The following is a 15,397-nucleotide window of genomic DNA, read 5'->3' as shown; positions in this document are numbered from 1 at the left end:
ACTCCTCCTTCCCCTTTTTTGGTCGACTTCATCCTCCCCCCCCCCCTCTTTCACTGTCATTTCCTCCCCCAACTCTCTATGCCCAGTAGTGCTGATAGGCCTGTGTAGCCACTAAAAGCCATGCTGTTACTACACTATGTCGTCAAAAGTAGCTGGACACCCCCAAAAACATATGTTTTTCGTATTAGGTGCAATTTACTGCCACCTACTGCCAGGTAGTCCATATCAGCTACCTCAATAGTCATCAGACATCTTGAGAGAGCAGAACGGGGTGGTCCGCATAACTCACGGACTTCGAACATGGTCAGGTGATTGGGTGCCACTTGTGTCATGCATTTGTATGCAATATTTCTACACTCCTAAAAATCCATATGTCCACTGTTTCCAATGTGATAGTGATGTGAAAACGAAAAGGGACACGTACAGCACAAAAGCGTACAGGCCCACCTTGTCTGTTGACTGACAGAGACCGCCGTCAGTTGAAGACGGACATAAAGTATAAAAGGCAGCCATCTATCCTGACCATCACACAGGAATTCCAAGCATTGCAAGGACTATGACAGTTGGGCGGGAGGTGAGAAAACTTGGATTTCATGTTCGAGCTGCTGCTCGTAAGCGACACATCACGCTGGTTAATGCCAAACGACGCCTTGCTTGGTGTAAGGAGCGTAAACATTGGACGACTGAACAGTGGAGAAACATTGTGTGGAGTGAAGAATCACGGTACACAATGTGGCGATCCGATGGCATGGTGGGGGTATGCCGAATGCCCGGTGAACGTCATCTGCCAGTGTGTGTAATGCCAACAGTAAAATTCGGAGGCGTTGGTGTTACAGTGTGGTCGTGTTTTTCGTGGAGGGGGCTTGCGACCCTTGATGTTTTGCTTGGCACTATCACAGCACAGGTCTACTTTGATGTTTTAGGCACCTTCTTGCTTCCCACTGTTGAAGAGAAATTCGTGGATGGCGACTGCATTCTTTAACACGATCGAGCACCTGTTCATAATGCACGGCCTGTGGTGGAGTGGCTACACGACAATGTCAGCCCTGTAATGGATTGGCCTGCACAGTCCTGACCTGAATCCTATGGAACACCTCTGGGATGTTTTGGAACCCAACTTCGTGCCAGGCTCACCGACGGACGTCGATACCTCTCCTCAGTGCAGCACTCCGTGAAGAATGGGCTGCTATTCCACAAGAGACCTTCCAGTACCTGATTGAACGTATGCCTGCGAGAGTGGAAGCTGTCATCAAGGCTAAGGGTGGGATAACACCATATTGAATTCCAACATTACCGATGGAGGGCGCCACGAACTTGTAAGTCATTTTTAGCCAGGTGTCCAGATACTTTCCATCGCATAGTGTATCTGCACAACTCTCCTCATCCCCTCTCTACCTGTTCATTTCCTCCTCCAGATTGTCCCTGAGCATCTCATCCTCCCCTCTCTCTGTCCATCCCTTCCAAACACATCTTGGCTCACCTCCTCCACCCTCACTGCATGTCCATGTCCTCCTGCCCTGTTCGTCTGACCACCTAATTCCAGCCCCCCCCCCCCCTATTACTGTCCATCTCCTCATCCCTCTGCTCAGCAGTGCTGATCTGCTGTACATGTAGCTGCTCCAAGTCATGCTGATACTACCCACTTAATGTGCTTACCATTCAGGGCAGCCTACTGATAGGAGTAGAAAACACTTACCTGGGCCTATCTCTACTCCTGTGGGGAGTAAGATTTTCTAACCCCCACAGTGCTGATTCTCTCAGACTAAACAGTAAGTGTACCAGATTTGGCTGAAATCGATCCACTGGTTTATGAGTAGATGCTGCACAATCATACATACATACATTCTGTTTTATATACTGTACACAAGGATAAGAATTGATATTTATACTAAAAGAAACTCTGGATTGCAATATTCAGTGGATCACTACAACGTTTCTAGAAGTAATGCCACTACTGTGCTATTCATCGTGAAGCATCCCATATATGTGGTGGCCAGTTTTAGCTGCCTCACTGTGTATACTTCACATCAGCACAATTATTTTCAGAATTTTTAAGTTATTGTACGTTAATGTAATATACAGGGTGTAAATTTTAAGTTGACAAACCAGAATAACTCGAAAAATAAGCTTCACAGGAAAAAATGTGTAGAATTTAATGTACATTGTTTTCGAGTGGGACATCTGCTGGTGCTAAAATTAGCCTGCCACCCCTGCACCGTGCGGGTGGGACGGGAGGCAACTTTAAAATTTCAAATTGGAACCTCCATTTTTATTGCAGAACCATATTCTACATAAAAAAAACTAAGTACATTTTGTCTTAAACATTTGTTTTGATTCTTAGTAGTTGGCACTGTAATTCAAGGAAATCCATGTTCTCATTTTTTCGTGGAAAATGGTTACGGATAAATAAAAAATTCTTATTTACTTTATAAATTTTGATTCGTTAAAACTAAAACTCTCCCTGTCTCCCGATAGGGTGGGGTTTGAGAGAGAGAAATTAGAGTTTTACGAATGTTGACCCAAATACTGTATTAATTTTTTCCGCAGATACGGGTAAGTTTTGCTTGTTCCGTGGTCATGAGGTCACACAACGTTTCATTATCAAACAAATCATCTGACTAGCTAAATAACTAACCAAACATCCTACTTAATGAAGAGTGAACTCAGCTGTTATTTATCCGTAACCATTTTCCACGCAGAAATGAGAACATGGATTTTCTTGAATTATAGCGCCAACTACCAAGAATCAAAACAAATGTTTAAGACAAAATGTACGTATCTTTTTATGTAGAATCTCATTCTGCAATAAACATGGGGGTCCCCATTTGAAATTTTAGAGTTGCCGCCCGCCCCACTCCCAAAGGGCTGAGGTGGCGCGCTAATTTTAGCACCAGCAGATGTACCCCTCGAAAATAATCAACTTTGGATTCTACACATTTTTTCATGTGAAGCTTATTTTTCGAGTTATTCTGGTTTGTCAACTTAAACTTTACACCCTGTATATCTCTGACTCCTTTGCACACTTTAGAAACTGCACTCGACAGAGTATGATGAGTGCAGTGTAGTGCAGTGCTGGTGCGCTCGTGACGGCCGGGTTGCCCCGCCCACAGGACCCGCCCAGCTACGGCATGTCGCGCTCGCCTTCGCCGGCGGTGGGCGCGTCGGCAGCTGCGGCGGCGGTGCCGCTGCACGTGCACTCCGGGCCCGCCGGCCACGGCGGCCGCGCGCAGCTGTCGCGCGTGACGCGCCACACGCAGACGGAGCGGCGCGTGCCGCGCTGGCGCCAGCTGCTCTACTGCCTGGCGGGCGACGACGCCTTCCGGCGCCAGCGGCAGCGCGAGGCCGCGCAGCGCGCCAGGGACGCCGCGGCGCCGCGCCACGTCAACAGCGTCTCGCAGATCGACCGCGCGGCGCGCGTCCTCTTCCCCGCCTCGTTCGGCCTTCTCAACGTCTGCTACTGGCTCGCCTACTACACCTACCAGGAGGAGTTCCAGTGGGACGACGCGGCGCTCCCCTCTGCCAAGCTCTAGCTCCACCCGCTTCCCCCTACAGCCCAGTAATATGGACGCCTCAGTAACAAAGTGGACTATGCATGATTTTGCCGGTATTGAATTGCGCGTTGCTTCTTGTAGTCCAAACAGAGACCTTTCAGGAACAAACGCACCATGTCGTGGAATGCAAAGTTATTTATAGGAAAAATATGGCCACCCTTTTCCCTTCCTGTTGCTGCTGTCTGCAGTTTTCGGGGAGAGGCTAGTGTGACTAGAAGGTTACTGCGAAGTAACTTCAAAATGATGTATCACTCGATGCCACCACGAAAGTCGACACCGGTCGACCCAGTAAGCTGTGAATGATACAAAGTTCTCACGTGTGTGAGTGGACCTCGGAAATCGAGACATATTCGGAAGAATCAGCTAAATATTTTTAGCAAGCAGTAACATAATTGCCATTGCTGCTTATATGGCTTCCCAGACCTTTGGAAATCGCATCATATTCAGAAAAAAAGGTAAACATTTGTGTCAAGCAACAATAGAAACGTCGTAGCTGCTCGATTCACACATACCAATTTAACCATTCGTCTTTTAATGAGACTGAAGTCACAAAATCGAACAAATTCACTCCTGAGGGAGATTGCTCTTATACAGGGTGTCTCAAACCTTTTGGGGCAAATTGAAACAGGTGATAGTGAGCCCACAACCAATAAAAAAAAATATTGAGACAGGGAATCACTGGTCCAAAATATATATTTATTGCTTTATGGACAGAAACAGCGGACACCGCATAACGACAACATAGTTCATAGTAACTGTTCAAAGCCAGCCGATGTGGCCGAGCGGTTCTACGCGTTTCAGTCTGGAACCGCGCGACCGCCACGGTCGCAGGTTCGGATCCTGCCTCGGGCATGCATGTATGTGATGTCCTTAGGTTAGTTAAGTTTAAGTAGTTCTAAGTTCTAGGGGACTGATGACCTCAGATATTAAGTCCCATAGTGCTCAGAGCCATTTGAACCATTTTTGACCTGTTCAAAGTGATGACCGCCAATCTCAGTTCATGTTTTGCAATTGCGTCTGCAGTTCTGCTGCACTCTCACAAAGATCTTGGGTGTCTGTTGAACACTGGAACAGGCAGCGTACACCTCTGACCACAACACAGATATACCGTACACAGCTTAGCTCATAGCACGTGTGTCATGTGACGACCGCATGCATAGCACTGGCCTGTTAACCTGTGCTGCATTATCCCTGGTGTCAGTTGTCCATTGCATCAGACAGCTCGTGCTGTGTTCGTGGTGACATGTGTTACTGTGTACAGTGCATGACGCGTAGTCAAAGATGGAACTGTACTCATCACGATAGTCGGCACACATGCATTTAATGTAAGGTGCGGTAGGATGGAGTGCCCGTAAAGCAACACGAATCTACATAGAAAACTATCCCAAAAGGCGTCATTCTAACTGGAAGAAGTTTATCTCCCTGAATAAGGTCGTTCACGCCACAGAGAACACCAGACTTTGATGAGACAGTGCTGAAACATGTGGCCGACCACCCAACAATAGCACCCTTTAACTTGCCCTCGAAAAGCACACTTCGAAGAATACAGAGAGGAGAGTACTGGTGGAACAGGTATTATACCCTATCAAAAAGAACTTGTGAAAACTTGAACCAACGCATTTTGAGCTCCGCATTCACTTCTGTTAATGATTAGCCACCGCAGTGCTGCAGTGCCGAACTTTGTACAGTTTGTACTGTTCACAGACGAGCCTCATTCACCCGTGATGGTGTTTTCAACAGACGCAGCAGCCTTGTCTGGAGTGTGGACAATCCCCCGCCACCCACATCAGTGACCACCAACAACGATTCTCCGTCAACGTTTCGGCAGGCGTTGTCCGACATCAGCTAATAGGACTCTATTTGCTACATCCCCGTTTGACTGGTCCACGTTACTCGGTGTTCCTGCGAGATGCGCTGCCACAGTTCTTGGGAGACAGTACCCCTTCTTATGGACGAAAGGACGTGGGTCCAACATGACGGTGCACCAGCCACTTTGACGTTAACGTCTGCGAGCTCCTGAACAACACGTACACTCATCGTTGGACTGAAAGGGGAGGTCGTGGTCAGCGCGATCTCCAGACCTCAAATCTCTGGAGTTTTTCCTCTGGAGTTACGTCAAGACGTCGGTGTATGAAACGTGTTTGCTAGGTCCCAAGTCTCGTACGCCAGACACCAAGGATCTTTGACGGAGTGTGGTAGAACTTCATGTGCCGATGCCAAGCATACGTTGAGACTGGTGGTCGTCACTTTGAACAATTACTATGAGCTACGTTGTTGTTATGCGGTATAAACTATGTATGTTCATAACACAATAAATATTCATTTCTGGCCATAGCTTTCCTACCTCAATATAATCATTTGTGCACCTATTATAACCTGTTTCGACTCAAGGTGTGAAACACCCTATATGTAAATAACACTGGATATTACACATTATATTTCTATTACATTAACAACAGCGCTCCAGAATCTGTTAAAAATGCAAAGATGAAAAAAGAAAATAGCAGAACATAGCACAACGCGAACTTACTTCTTTCGACCACTTAACTCCACATATCCAATCACTACACCACGGTAAAGACATACAACATTCAACAACAGTGTCTTCTACGTAAGTATCACCTGAAGGCTTCGTAAATTATACGAAATCGTACCAAGAGTGACATGTTTGCGTATGAATGGCATACTGTCGTAACATGCAAGTTATAACACGAAAACAATGAAATACGATGAAATCCAATGTCACATCTCCTAAGTTCTTCATTCATCGATTTCTATCGATTTTCATGATCACATCAAGTGACATATTATTTTTAGGTCATTCCACAGTAAGTTTCTGGTATCACAATTTTCTCCCCAGTACGGATGAAGTTGCTTCATGTGATATTTACTCCGTATTGGGACCTCCAGTTCCATATGTGGCATAGGAAGTGTTGTGCATTTTCGTACTTTTCTAGTGCAATAATATCACAGTGCTGAATTTTTCGAGGCCAGAAGGGAGGGAAATTTTATGGGGTTCATGCTGAATGGTGAGATGCACGAAGAAGAAATTTTATGTACATACGTATTTCATTTTAAGATTAAGATTAAAGATTCGTTAACGAGTAACTCAAATCATGCAACAAAGACCTGCGATGTTTTCGCTTGAACAAATTCGTGACCAAAGTTGCTGAATACTAACTGAGACTAAATTCTTCATGTTGCGATGCTTCTTATTTGCCTGCTGCCGATCGAAACATTCGCGTAAAAATTATGTACAACTGGGCCAATACATCTGACTGGTTTTTTTTTCATTTTTCTTTCGTAATTAATGTCAAATAGTTGAAGACTGCTGCATGCTGTTCTCATTCGTTTACTTGTGTATAGTGTATCATTATAACAAACAAAGAAATAAGAGAAACATGAAAAATATGTAAATGTAATCGGAACAATATCGTCGATTTTTTCAATCCTCGTTGTTTCCTAGCTGTCTCATTGCTAGACTATGCAGTTTCAAGTGCATATACTATGTAAAACATGTGCATTAAACAATATTACAAACAATATTTGTTGTGTATTTTTAGATAAATTTTAGAACGTAAATACATGATTTATATATAATTATCCCGCAGTTGAGATAACGTAAGCATATATCGCTTGTTATCGATCAAGTAAAGATATTGTGAATGCTTTACGATTAGGTGATACATCTAAACACAGGACACTGTTCACTGCATGAGCATGATCCCTAAGGCATTTATTTTGCACAACACTTTGTTTTACTGGATTATACATTTAACAACCATCTATTGACAGATTTCTGTACATCTAAGTGGCTCTGAGCACTATGGGACTCAACTGCTGAGGTCATTAGTCCCCTAGAACTTAGAACTAGCTAAACCTAACTAACCTAAGGACATCACAAACATCCATGCCCGAGGCAGGATTCGAACCTGCGACCGTAGCGGTCTTGCGGTTCCAGACTGCAGCGCCTTTAACCGCACGGCCACTTCGGCCGGCAGTACATCTAAGTAGTGAGACCTTTGATCAGCAACATAATGGCCACGTCCATCAAGAATTCAAAGTCACAGACTGTGATTTGGAGTTTAACATTCCCAACAATTCTAAAGACGATGAAAATAAGTAAAACCATAACAGTGTGCTACATATTTGTGTATTCCAAGTTAAAAGTTAAAATACTTACGTAGCGGGATACGAGAGTAATTTCAGGATATCACTTCATATCAAATGATCTGTAATTATGGACTTTGACGGGAAAAAGGAAGTTGCAATCTAGCAAGGCAGGGGCTTACAAGCAAACAAAAGGCAATTCTAAGTATATGATCAGTTTAAATTTAACAACCAGATAGTGAATGAAAACGAAGGAAAAAACGGAAAATTTTCATGAGCTGCACGTATGCAAAAGGCGGGGACACCAAGAGAGGGCCACAATATAGTTATAGGACTTCAGCCGATGTCATCCTTACACAGCCCTTGTTTATTAACATCAGAGGGGAAGTTAAAGTAAAATATGGAAGATGCGAATGACTTTAGAATCTGCGAATGTGTATCTGACAACATTACTACATCTACATCTACATTTATACTCCGCAAGCCACCCAACGGTGTGTGGCGGAGGGCACTTTACGTGCCATTGTCATTACCTCCCTTTCCTGTTCCAGTCGCGTATGGTTCGCGGGAAGAACGACTGTCTGAAAGCCTCCGTGCGCGCTCTAATCTCTCTAATTTTACATTCGTGATCTCCTCGGGAGGTATAAGTAGGGGGAAGCAATATATTCGATACCTCATCCAGAAACGCACCCTCTCGAAACCTGGACAGCAAGCTACACCGCGATGTAGAACGCCTCTCTTGCAGAGTCTGCCACTTGAGTTTGTTAAACATCTCCGTAACGCTATCACGGTTACCAAATAACCCTGTGACGAAACGCGCCGCTCTTCTTTGGATCTTCTCTATCTCCTCCGTCAACCCGATCTGGTACGGATCCCACACTGATGCGCAATACTCAAGTATAGGTCGAACGAGTGTTTTGTAAGACACCTCTTTTGTTGATGGACTACATTTTCTAAGGACTCTTCCAATGAATCTCAACCTGGTACCCGCCTTACCAATAATTAATTTTATATGATCATTCCACTTCAAATCGTTCCGCACGCATACTCCCAGGTATTTTACAGAAGTAACTGCTACCAGTGTTTGTTCTGCTATCATATAATCATACAATAGAGGATCCTTCTTTCTATGTATTCGCAATACATTACATTTGTCTATGTTAAGGGTCAATTGCCACTCCCTGCACCAAGTGCCTATCCGCTGCAGATCTTCCTGCATTTCGCTACAATTTTCTAATGCTGCAACTTCTCTGTATATTACAGCATCATCCGCGAAAAGCCGCATGGAACTTCCGACACTATCTACTAGGTCATTTATATATATTGTGAAAAGAAATGGTCCCATAACAATCCCCTGTGGCACGCCAGAAGTTACCTTAACGTCTGTAGACGTCTCTCCATTGATAACAACATGCTGTGTTCTGTTTGCTAAAAACTCTTCAATCCAGCCACACAGCTGGTCTGATATTCCGTAGGCTCTTACTTTGTTTATCAGGCGACAGTGCGGAACTGTATCGAACGCCTTCCGAAAGTCAAGGAAAATAGCATCTACCTGGGAGCCTGTATCTAATATTTTTGGGTCTCATGAACAAATGAAGCGAGTTGGGTCTCACAGGATCGCTGTTTCCGGAATCCATGTTGATTCCTACTTAGTAGATTCTGGGTTTCCAAAAACGACATGATACTCGAGCAAAAAACATGTTCTAAAATTCTACAACAGATCGACGTCAGAGATATAGGCCTATAGTTCTGCGCATCTGTTCGACGACCCTTCTTGAAGACTGGGACTACCTGTGCTCTTTTCCAATCATTTGGAAAGCAGCAGCTGCAGTGTTAGTACCAAAGGAAATATTGCGGTTTCATAAATATTTTCATTTGTTCTCCATATAAACTATTTCCATAAAAAATTCTTGCAATGAAAATATATAACGTGGACATAATCCTGTTTTCCTCGAAATTCCAGCTCCTCTACAATTAGAGCCACAACTGTTTCCTGCCAAAGTAAGCACTGGAAGGAAAATTTCATCCTAACTACACTCTTTTAATATTAAGTATATTCCATAAACAGAACAACAGCACGATGTTTTCATATGTCGATGACAGGGTTCCAACTGAAAAAATCTAAGAAAATGAGGTGTTAGTGTCATTAGGTTCTATTTAGCTTCTGCTACATGTAGAACACTCTGTGGAGGAATAGCCGCGTTATGAGATCGCAGAAGTTCCAACTAACATCAGTACGTCTGATTCGTTGGAATGACGAGGTTCTATTCAACAGCTGCAACCTAATTTTATTTTTATTACTGAATTATTTTACTTGTAAGTAATGATAAATAAAGTTGAATATTAGTATAATTATGAGTTTTCTTCAATTAAGTCTTACCATGCTAACAAACATCATGATTTAAATGGGAAAAATATCTACCATTTAAAGTGTTCATTTTTCTAAGTAACGAAACAAGAGAAAGGAAATTTGCTGTTATAAATTGACTGAAGAAATGAGACAGAGGTAAGTACCACGTGAAAATGCATGGAGTTGCCAGAGGTTGTTTGCAGTAGCTCGTTTACAAAGAATGAGGTAGGGGGAAGGTTAACACAGTTAAGTTGCATTTTTATTGCAATGGTTTTGTAAATGTTCTTTACAGTTTATCGTGACAAGCATTGACTAGTACTACATCAAAAACTTACTGTAATTGGTGAAGAGACAACTGAATAATGAGTTAGTCAGTTTTTTACATCAGTTTACACGAAACGAATGAAGTGGCAGTTGACACCTTGTCATTCTGAAAGGTCAATGTGCTCCTTGAATTATTTGAGTAAATAAATTAAAATACGAAAGTGAGGCTTTCTCGAATGTCAAAATATGGACATGGCAGCGTCCAATGTGCACTCTGCAGTCTAACCAGCGTGTGGGGCGGTGGCGTTAGTAGGACTTGGCAGCTGGGGCGCGCATCCCCGACGCCGCTGTCGTAGGTGCGCAATTTTTTGCAGGCGAAATAAATTTGGAGGACAAAAGAAAAAGGAAAGAGATGGGTGCGATGAAGCAGGAGGGGAAAGAAGGAGGAGGAGAAGGAATAGAAGAACAAGAAGAAGAAGAAGGGTCAGGACTGGTGCGCACTAAAATGGAAAGGGGCTGACATGAGAGAGGAAATTCTGATGGGTCTGTGTTGAGCAACAGTTCCGTAAGACTTACTCTCACTGTTTTAGAGGAGTAACCGTCTTCTTTCCGGCTACTATACTGTGTTCATCATACGAATAAACCGTATGTAAACATTACACCATGTATTCTTTCGCGTTTGTTGGAATCTCATTGGATTTCGTTTCAGGTGGAGGAGAAGCCAAGCTGTCTCGTGTTCAGTCAAGTGTGATAATAGGGATACGTTTTATGGTTTGCTTTACGCGAACATCGGCAGTGCGATAATACGGGACAACAGCTTTACTGCCGCATTTCATTGGGATAGCACTGGCCAGCCAAGTGGTCCAGCTGACCTGGAGTGATGCGAGCAGTTGCAGTTACGAGGTAAAAAGACACGAGCAGAGAATCAATATAGCTTCGAATGTCATTTAGTTTGTAAAGGGAAAGACATAATATTCGGCAAAATTCCAGCAATGCTACAGGCTTCCTGGGCGACCAGACGGAAAGCATAATTCGCTATCGTTCTTAGCTAATATAGTATTGTAATTAAAAACAAGATTGACGAAAATTCCTAAATCAAACACAGGGTAACTTTTCTACGCGATATATGTATGACGCTAAAGCGTATTGCAGGGGTTTCATCTTATAATAAGATATTGAAGCCACTTAAGGTATTAGTTACAGTCAGTCGTCTGGTAGTCTCTGAATTCCTTTCATACACGGATCCGAGAAATACATTTCAGTACTGGAACTGTCATCTGCTATACTGATATCGAGTCAATCAACAACCGAATCAACGAAGCCATCCAAGCGCCACATTTTCTTCTCTTCTTGTATGACGCGCCGTTTTGTATCCCGCCACAGTCCAACAGTGACGTGCGACAAAGCTTCATGGCTTGGGTCCACTGCATCTGGCAGCGCGAATGTTTTGTTACTTCTCGCGACAAATCAATTCTGTTGAATTCATATTGCAGTGGCACAGGTGGCAACTGTAAAAATGCAGCACTTGTGTGGTCTGCTCATTGCTGTGAAAATTATTGTTTTCCATGTTTCCGCGACGATGATCACTCTGGATCGTGTCAGACCACGTCTGTGGCATAAAATAGTGGACGTCGTCCAAATAAAGAGTACCTGTTTTTCATTTTAGTCCTAAAAATTTAATTTGTTACGTTTCCTTAATTTAAACAACCTTTTTTAAAATGTAGTGTGTTAGAAATTTAGCCTATATTTGTAATGAAAACTGTAATTAGAAACAAGAAGTCATGAGTTTTTCATTCAAAATGATGATTAGATAGTGGCTGGTTGATTTGGGGGGGGGGGGGGGGGAGGGGATCGAACAGCGAGGTCATCGGTCCCTTCGGATTAGGGAAGAATGGGGAAGGAAATCGGCCATGCCCTTTCAAATGAACCATCCCGGCATTTGCCTGAACCGATTTAGGGAAATCACGGAAAACCTCTATCAAGATGGCATGACGCGGGTTTGAAACGTCGTCCTCCCGAATGTGAGTCCAGTGTGCTAATCACTGCGCGACCTCGCTCGGTGATGATTAGATGTGTGTTAATTAGCATATATTTGATGAAGTTTACATTTAAGAGATGTAGGTATTCCAAATTGAACGAAAAAAAAGTAGACCAAAACGAGATTCGAACCCTAGATCCACGGATCGTACAGAATTATTACTCTTCAACGCTACAGATTCAACTATGCATCGTGTTTTCAAAAAGTGCTTAACTGAAGTAAATTCATTTCCTGAAAAGAGTTCAGAGCCGATTTTTTTTCGCTTGGGCAAAAAACATTAAGAACAGTCTTTCTCGTCACTTTTTAATCGGTATTCGCGCTCCTGTTTCACTACGGAATGGAAATCAGCGTCAGCCATTTTCATACTGCGTATTAATAGCACGACAATCACAGTACAATAGTACAGAGACTGTGACTATACACGATTTTTAAATAAAAACTACGTAGCTAAAGCATGATTAAGAAAAACGTTGATGACTTTCAAGACATTAGAATATCTTAAAGTTTCATTTAACGTAACATAGTATTAAGACATCCAATATGCAAATAGGACTTAATTCCAAGAACGTAACAAGACCAATGTATATGTGCTACGGCTGCTGACCAATCATCGTGTTTCTGTTTGATTGCATCAAGTTTATTCTTATGATGAAGAAAATCTAGTTACACCAATCAGGTCAACTCAACGAAAAGTGTAAGGAGTATCTTTTGCGTTTATTGTTGTGTGTGTTGTGGCTTTGCGTTGTGTGTTATTCTGTGTTTTGAATTGTATTATACAAAAAAGAATTACTGAAATACGAATCTTTAACGTCAATGTAAAGTGGTGTTAGTATTCAAGGAATTATGAACAGAAGAAATTACGAACATAAATAACGAATACAATAACGTGGACGAAAATATAAGATGATAAAACGAGAGAAATTAAATCGAAACAACGAAAATCATATGGTCTAAAATCCCACATGAAAAACGAATGACAATAAGAAAAAACGAGAGCAAATAAAACTCAGTACAATGTTGAAAGTGATGTGGCAAAGGATTAGAAACTTCTAAAAATTATATCAAAACCAGTCAGTTGAATAAAAGTAATTATTTAAATCATTTCGAAAAAGATTCAACAGTAAGAAATTTTAAAGCTCAAGATGGGATCCGAAACCACAACCTCCTGTACATCAGGAATGTAACCTTACCAAAGCCACGCTGGCACTCTGCAGAATGCTGTTATTTTTAATGCCTACGCAAAATTCTTTTTCGTCCATTATTTGTAAACAACGACCGACTTTGGTGAATGGCTTCAGGGTGCAACACCTCGGACTCTAACCACTGTATAGATGATTTCGAAAAGTCGAATCCACCCCTGTGGACCTCTCCTTAAAGAACACAAATAATTTGCACATTTTTAATATTAGGTAAGGATGTGGAAATTTATAAATAATATGATCTAGTTTTGCACGCTGTGGTGTGTGCATTAAAGGGTCGTGCCATAATATGTGGCAGAATTTCCACATCACTTATTCACAGTGAGAGTTTCATCTATGCACTAGAGAAGACGCGCCGGTGCCTACTGGTTAACCCCATCGGCTGCCCCAGCTGACCTGCCAATGTATCTCTCCAGCTTGATCACTCAAAATGGCGTACCAGAGCGCGTTTAATAAAAGAGCAACTATTCAGCTTTTCAAACTGAAAATATGTTGGCTCCATTTACACACATACATCCTGTCATGTCTAAAGGAACTGCCACCAAAATTTTCTAAGCCGGTCTGCTATAGCAACGCATAAAATACGTTCTCCTAAGTTCTCTGTATTCATCGTTTTCCGTGGAATGCTGTAACACACTAAAACCCAAACTCAGAAGATCCCCAGTGACGACTGTAAAGTCGGTCCAAGTTACTCAGAACATCGTTCTCCACACTGTAATTACAGGTCCGCTCAGTCCAAAATGCAGGTGTTCATACTTTGTCTCATGGAAGAACACACGTTGTTTTTGTAGTCCAAAGGGCAACTGCCAACAGGAGACGCCTGATACATTTCTCATATGTGAATGAAAAACACATTTCCAAACTCAATTAATAACAATTTTTTTGGTGAGTATACTGTTGTTGAAATATGATGTTATAGTAAAATAAATGTTGATTAGCTGAACCTGAGGATGGCTCTTGTGGAGTCAAACCCGATCATTTAAAAAAACTTTAAAGTAATACATACAGGCAATACATAAATCTGCTTTACAACAAGTGATTCCAGATCTTCTCCGAGAAAAGTACGTAAATTTTTGAAGAGATTTGACTTTTTGTAGTCGAATGTACAGTTTACTTTTTGTAGCATGTGGGTAACCTAATAATATATTTACTCATATCTACAATGGAATGCTTACTGTTGTTGTTGTTGTGGTCTTCAGTCCTGAGACTGGTTTGATGCAGCTCTCCGTGCTACTCTATCCTGTGCAAGCTTCTTCATCTCCCAGTACCTACTGCAACCTACATCCTTCTGAATCTGCTTACTGTATTCATCTCTTGGTCTCCCTCTACGATTTTTACCCTCCACGCTGCCCTCCAGTACTAAATTGGTGATCCCTTGATGCCTCAGAACATGTCCTACCAACCGATTCCTTCTTCTAGTCAAGTTGTGCCACAGACTCCTCCCGAATTCTATTCATTACCTCCTCATCAGTAATGTGATCTACCCATCTAATCTTCAGCATTCTTCTGTAGCACCACATTTCGAAAGCTTCTATTCTCTTCTTGTCTAAACTATTTATCGTCTATGTTTCACTTCCATACATGGCTACACTCTATACAAATACTTTCAGAAACGACTTCCTGACAGTTAAATCTATACTCGATGTTAACAAATTTCTCTTCTTCAGAAACGCTTTCCTTGCCATTGACAGTCTGCGTTTTATATCCTCTCTACTTCGACCATCATCAGTTACTTTGCTCCCCAAATAGCAAAACTCCTTTACTACTTTAAGTGTCTCATTTCCTAATCTAATTCCCTCAGCATCACCCGACTTAATTCGACTACATTCCATTATCCTCGTTTTGCTTTTCTGGATGTTCATCTTATACCCTCCTTTCAAGACAA

The 15,397-nt window shown here is 42.3% G+C and overlaps 1 protein-coding gene across 1 annotated transcript in view; it reads left to right on the top strand.

Annotated features, from left to right (window-relative positions):
- LOC126175378 (gamma-aminobutyric acid receptor alpha-like) overlaps window positions 1-7,054 on the top strand; it is a 205,716-nt gene extending 198,662 nt beyond the window's left edge. The window contains exon 9 of the mRNA XM_049922149.1: window positions 3,111-7,054. Coding sequence (XP_049778106.1) covers window positions 3,111-3,530 — 420 coding nt within the window. The 3' untranslated portion in view covers window positions 3,531-7,054. The remainder of the gene's footprint in view (window positions 1-3,110) is intronic.
- The last annotated feature ends 8,343 nt before the right edge of the window (window positions 7,055-15,397 follow it).

Source organism: Schistocerca cancellata, chromosome 3 (assembly GCF_023864275.1).
Source record: "Schistocerca cancellata isolate TAMUIC-IGC-003103 chromosome 3, iqSchCanc2.1, whole genome shotgun sequence".
NCBI classification, from domain to species: domain Eukaryota; kingdom Metazoa; phylum Arthropoda; class Insecta; order Orthoptera; family Acrididae; genus Schistocerca; species Schistocerca cancellata.
The sequence above is the reverse complement of the archived record's forward strand: the minus strand, read 5'-3'. Positions and strand labels throughout refer to the sequence as shown.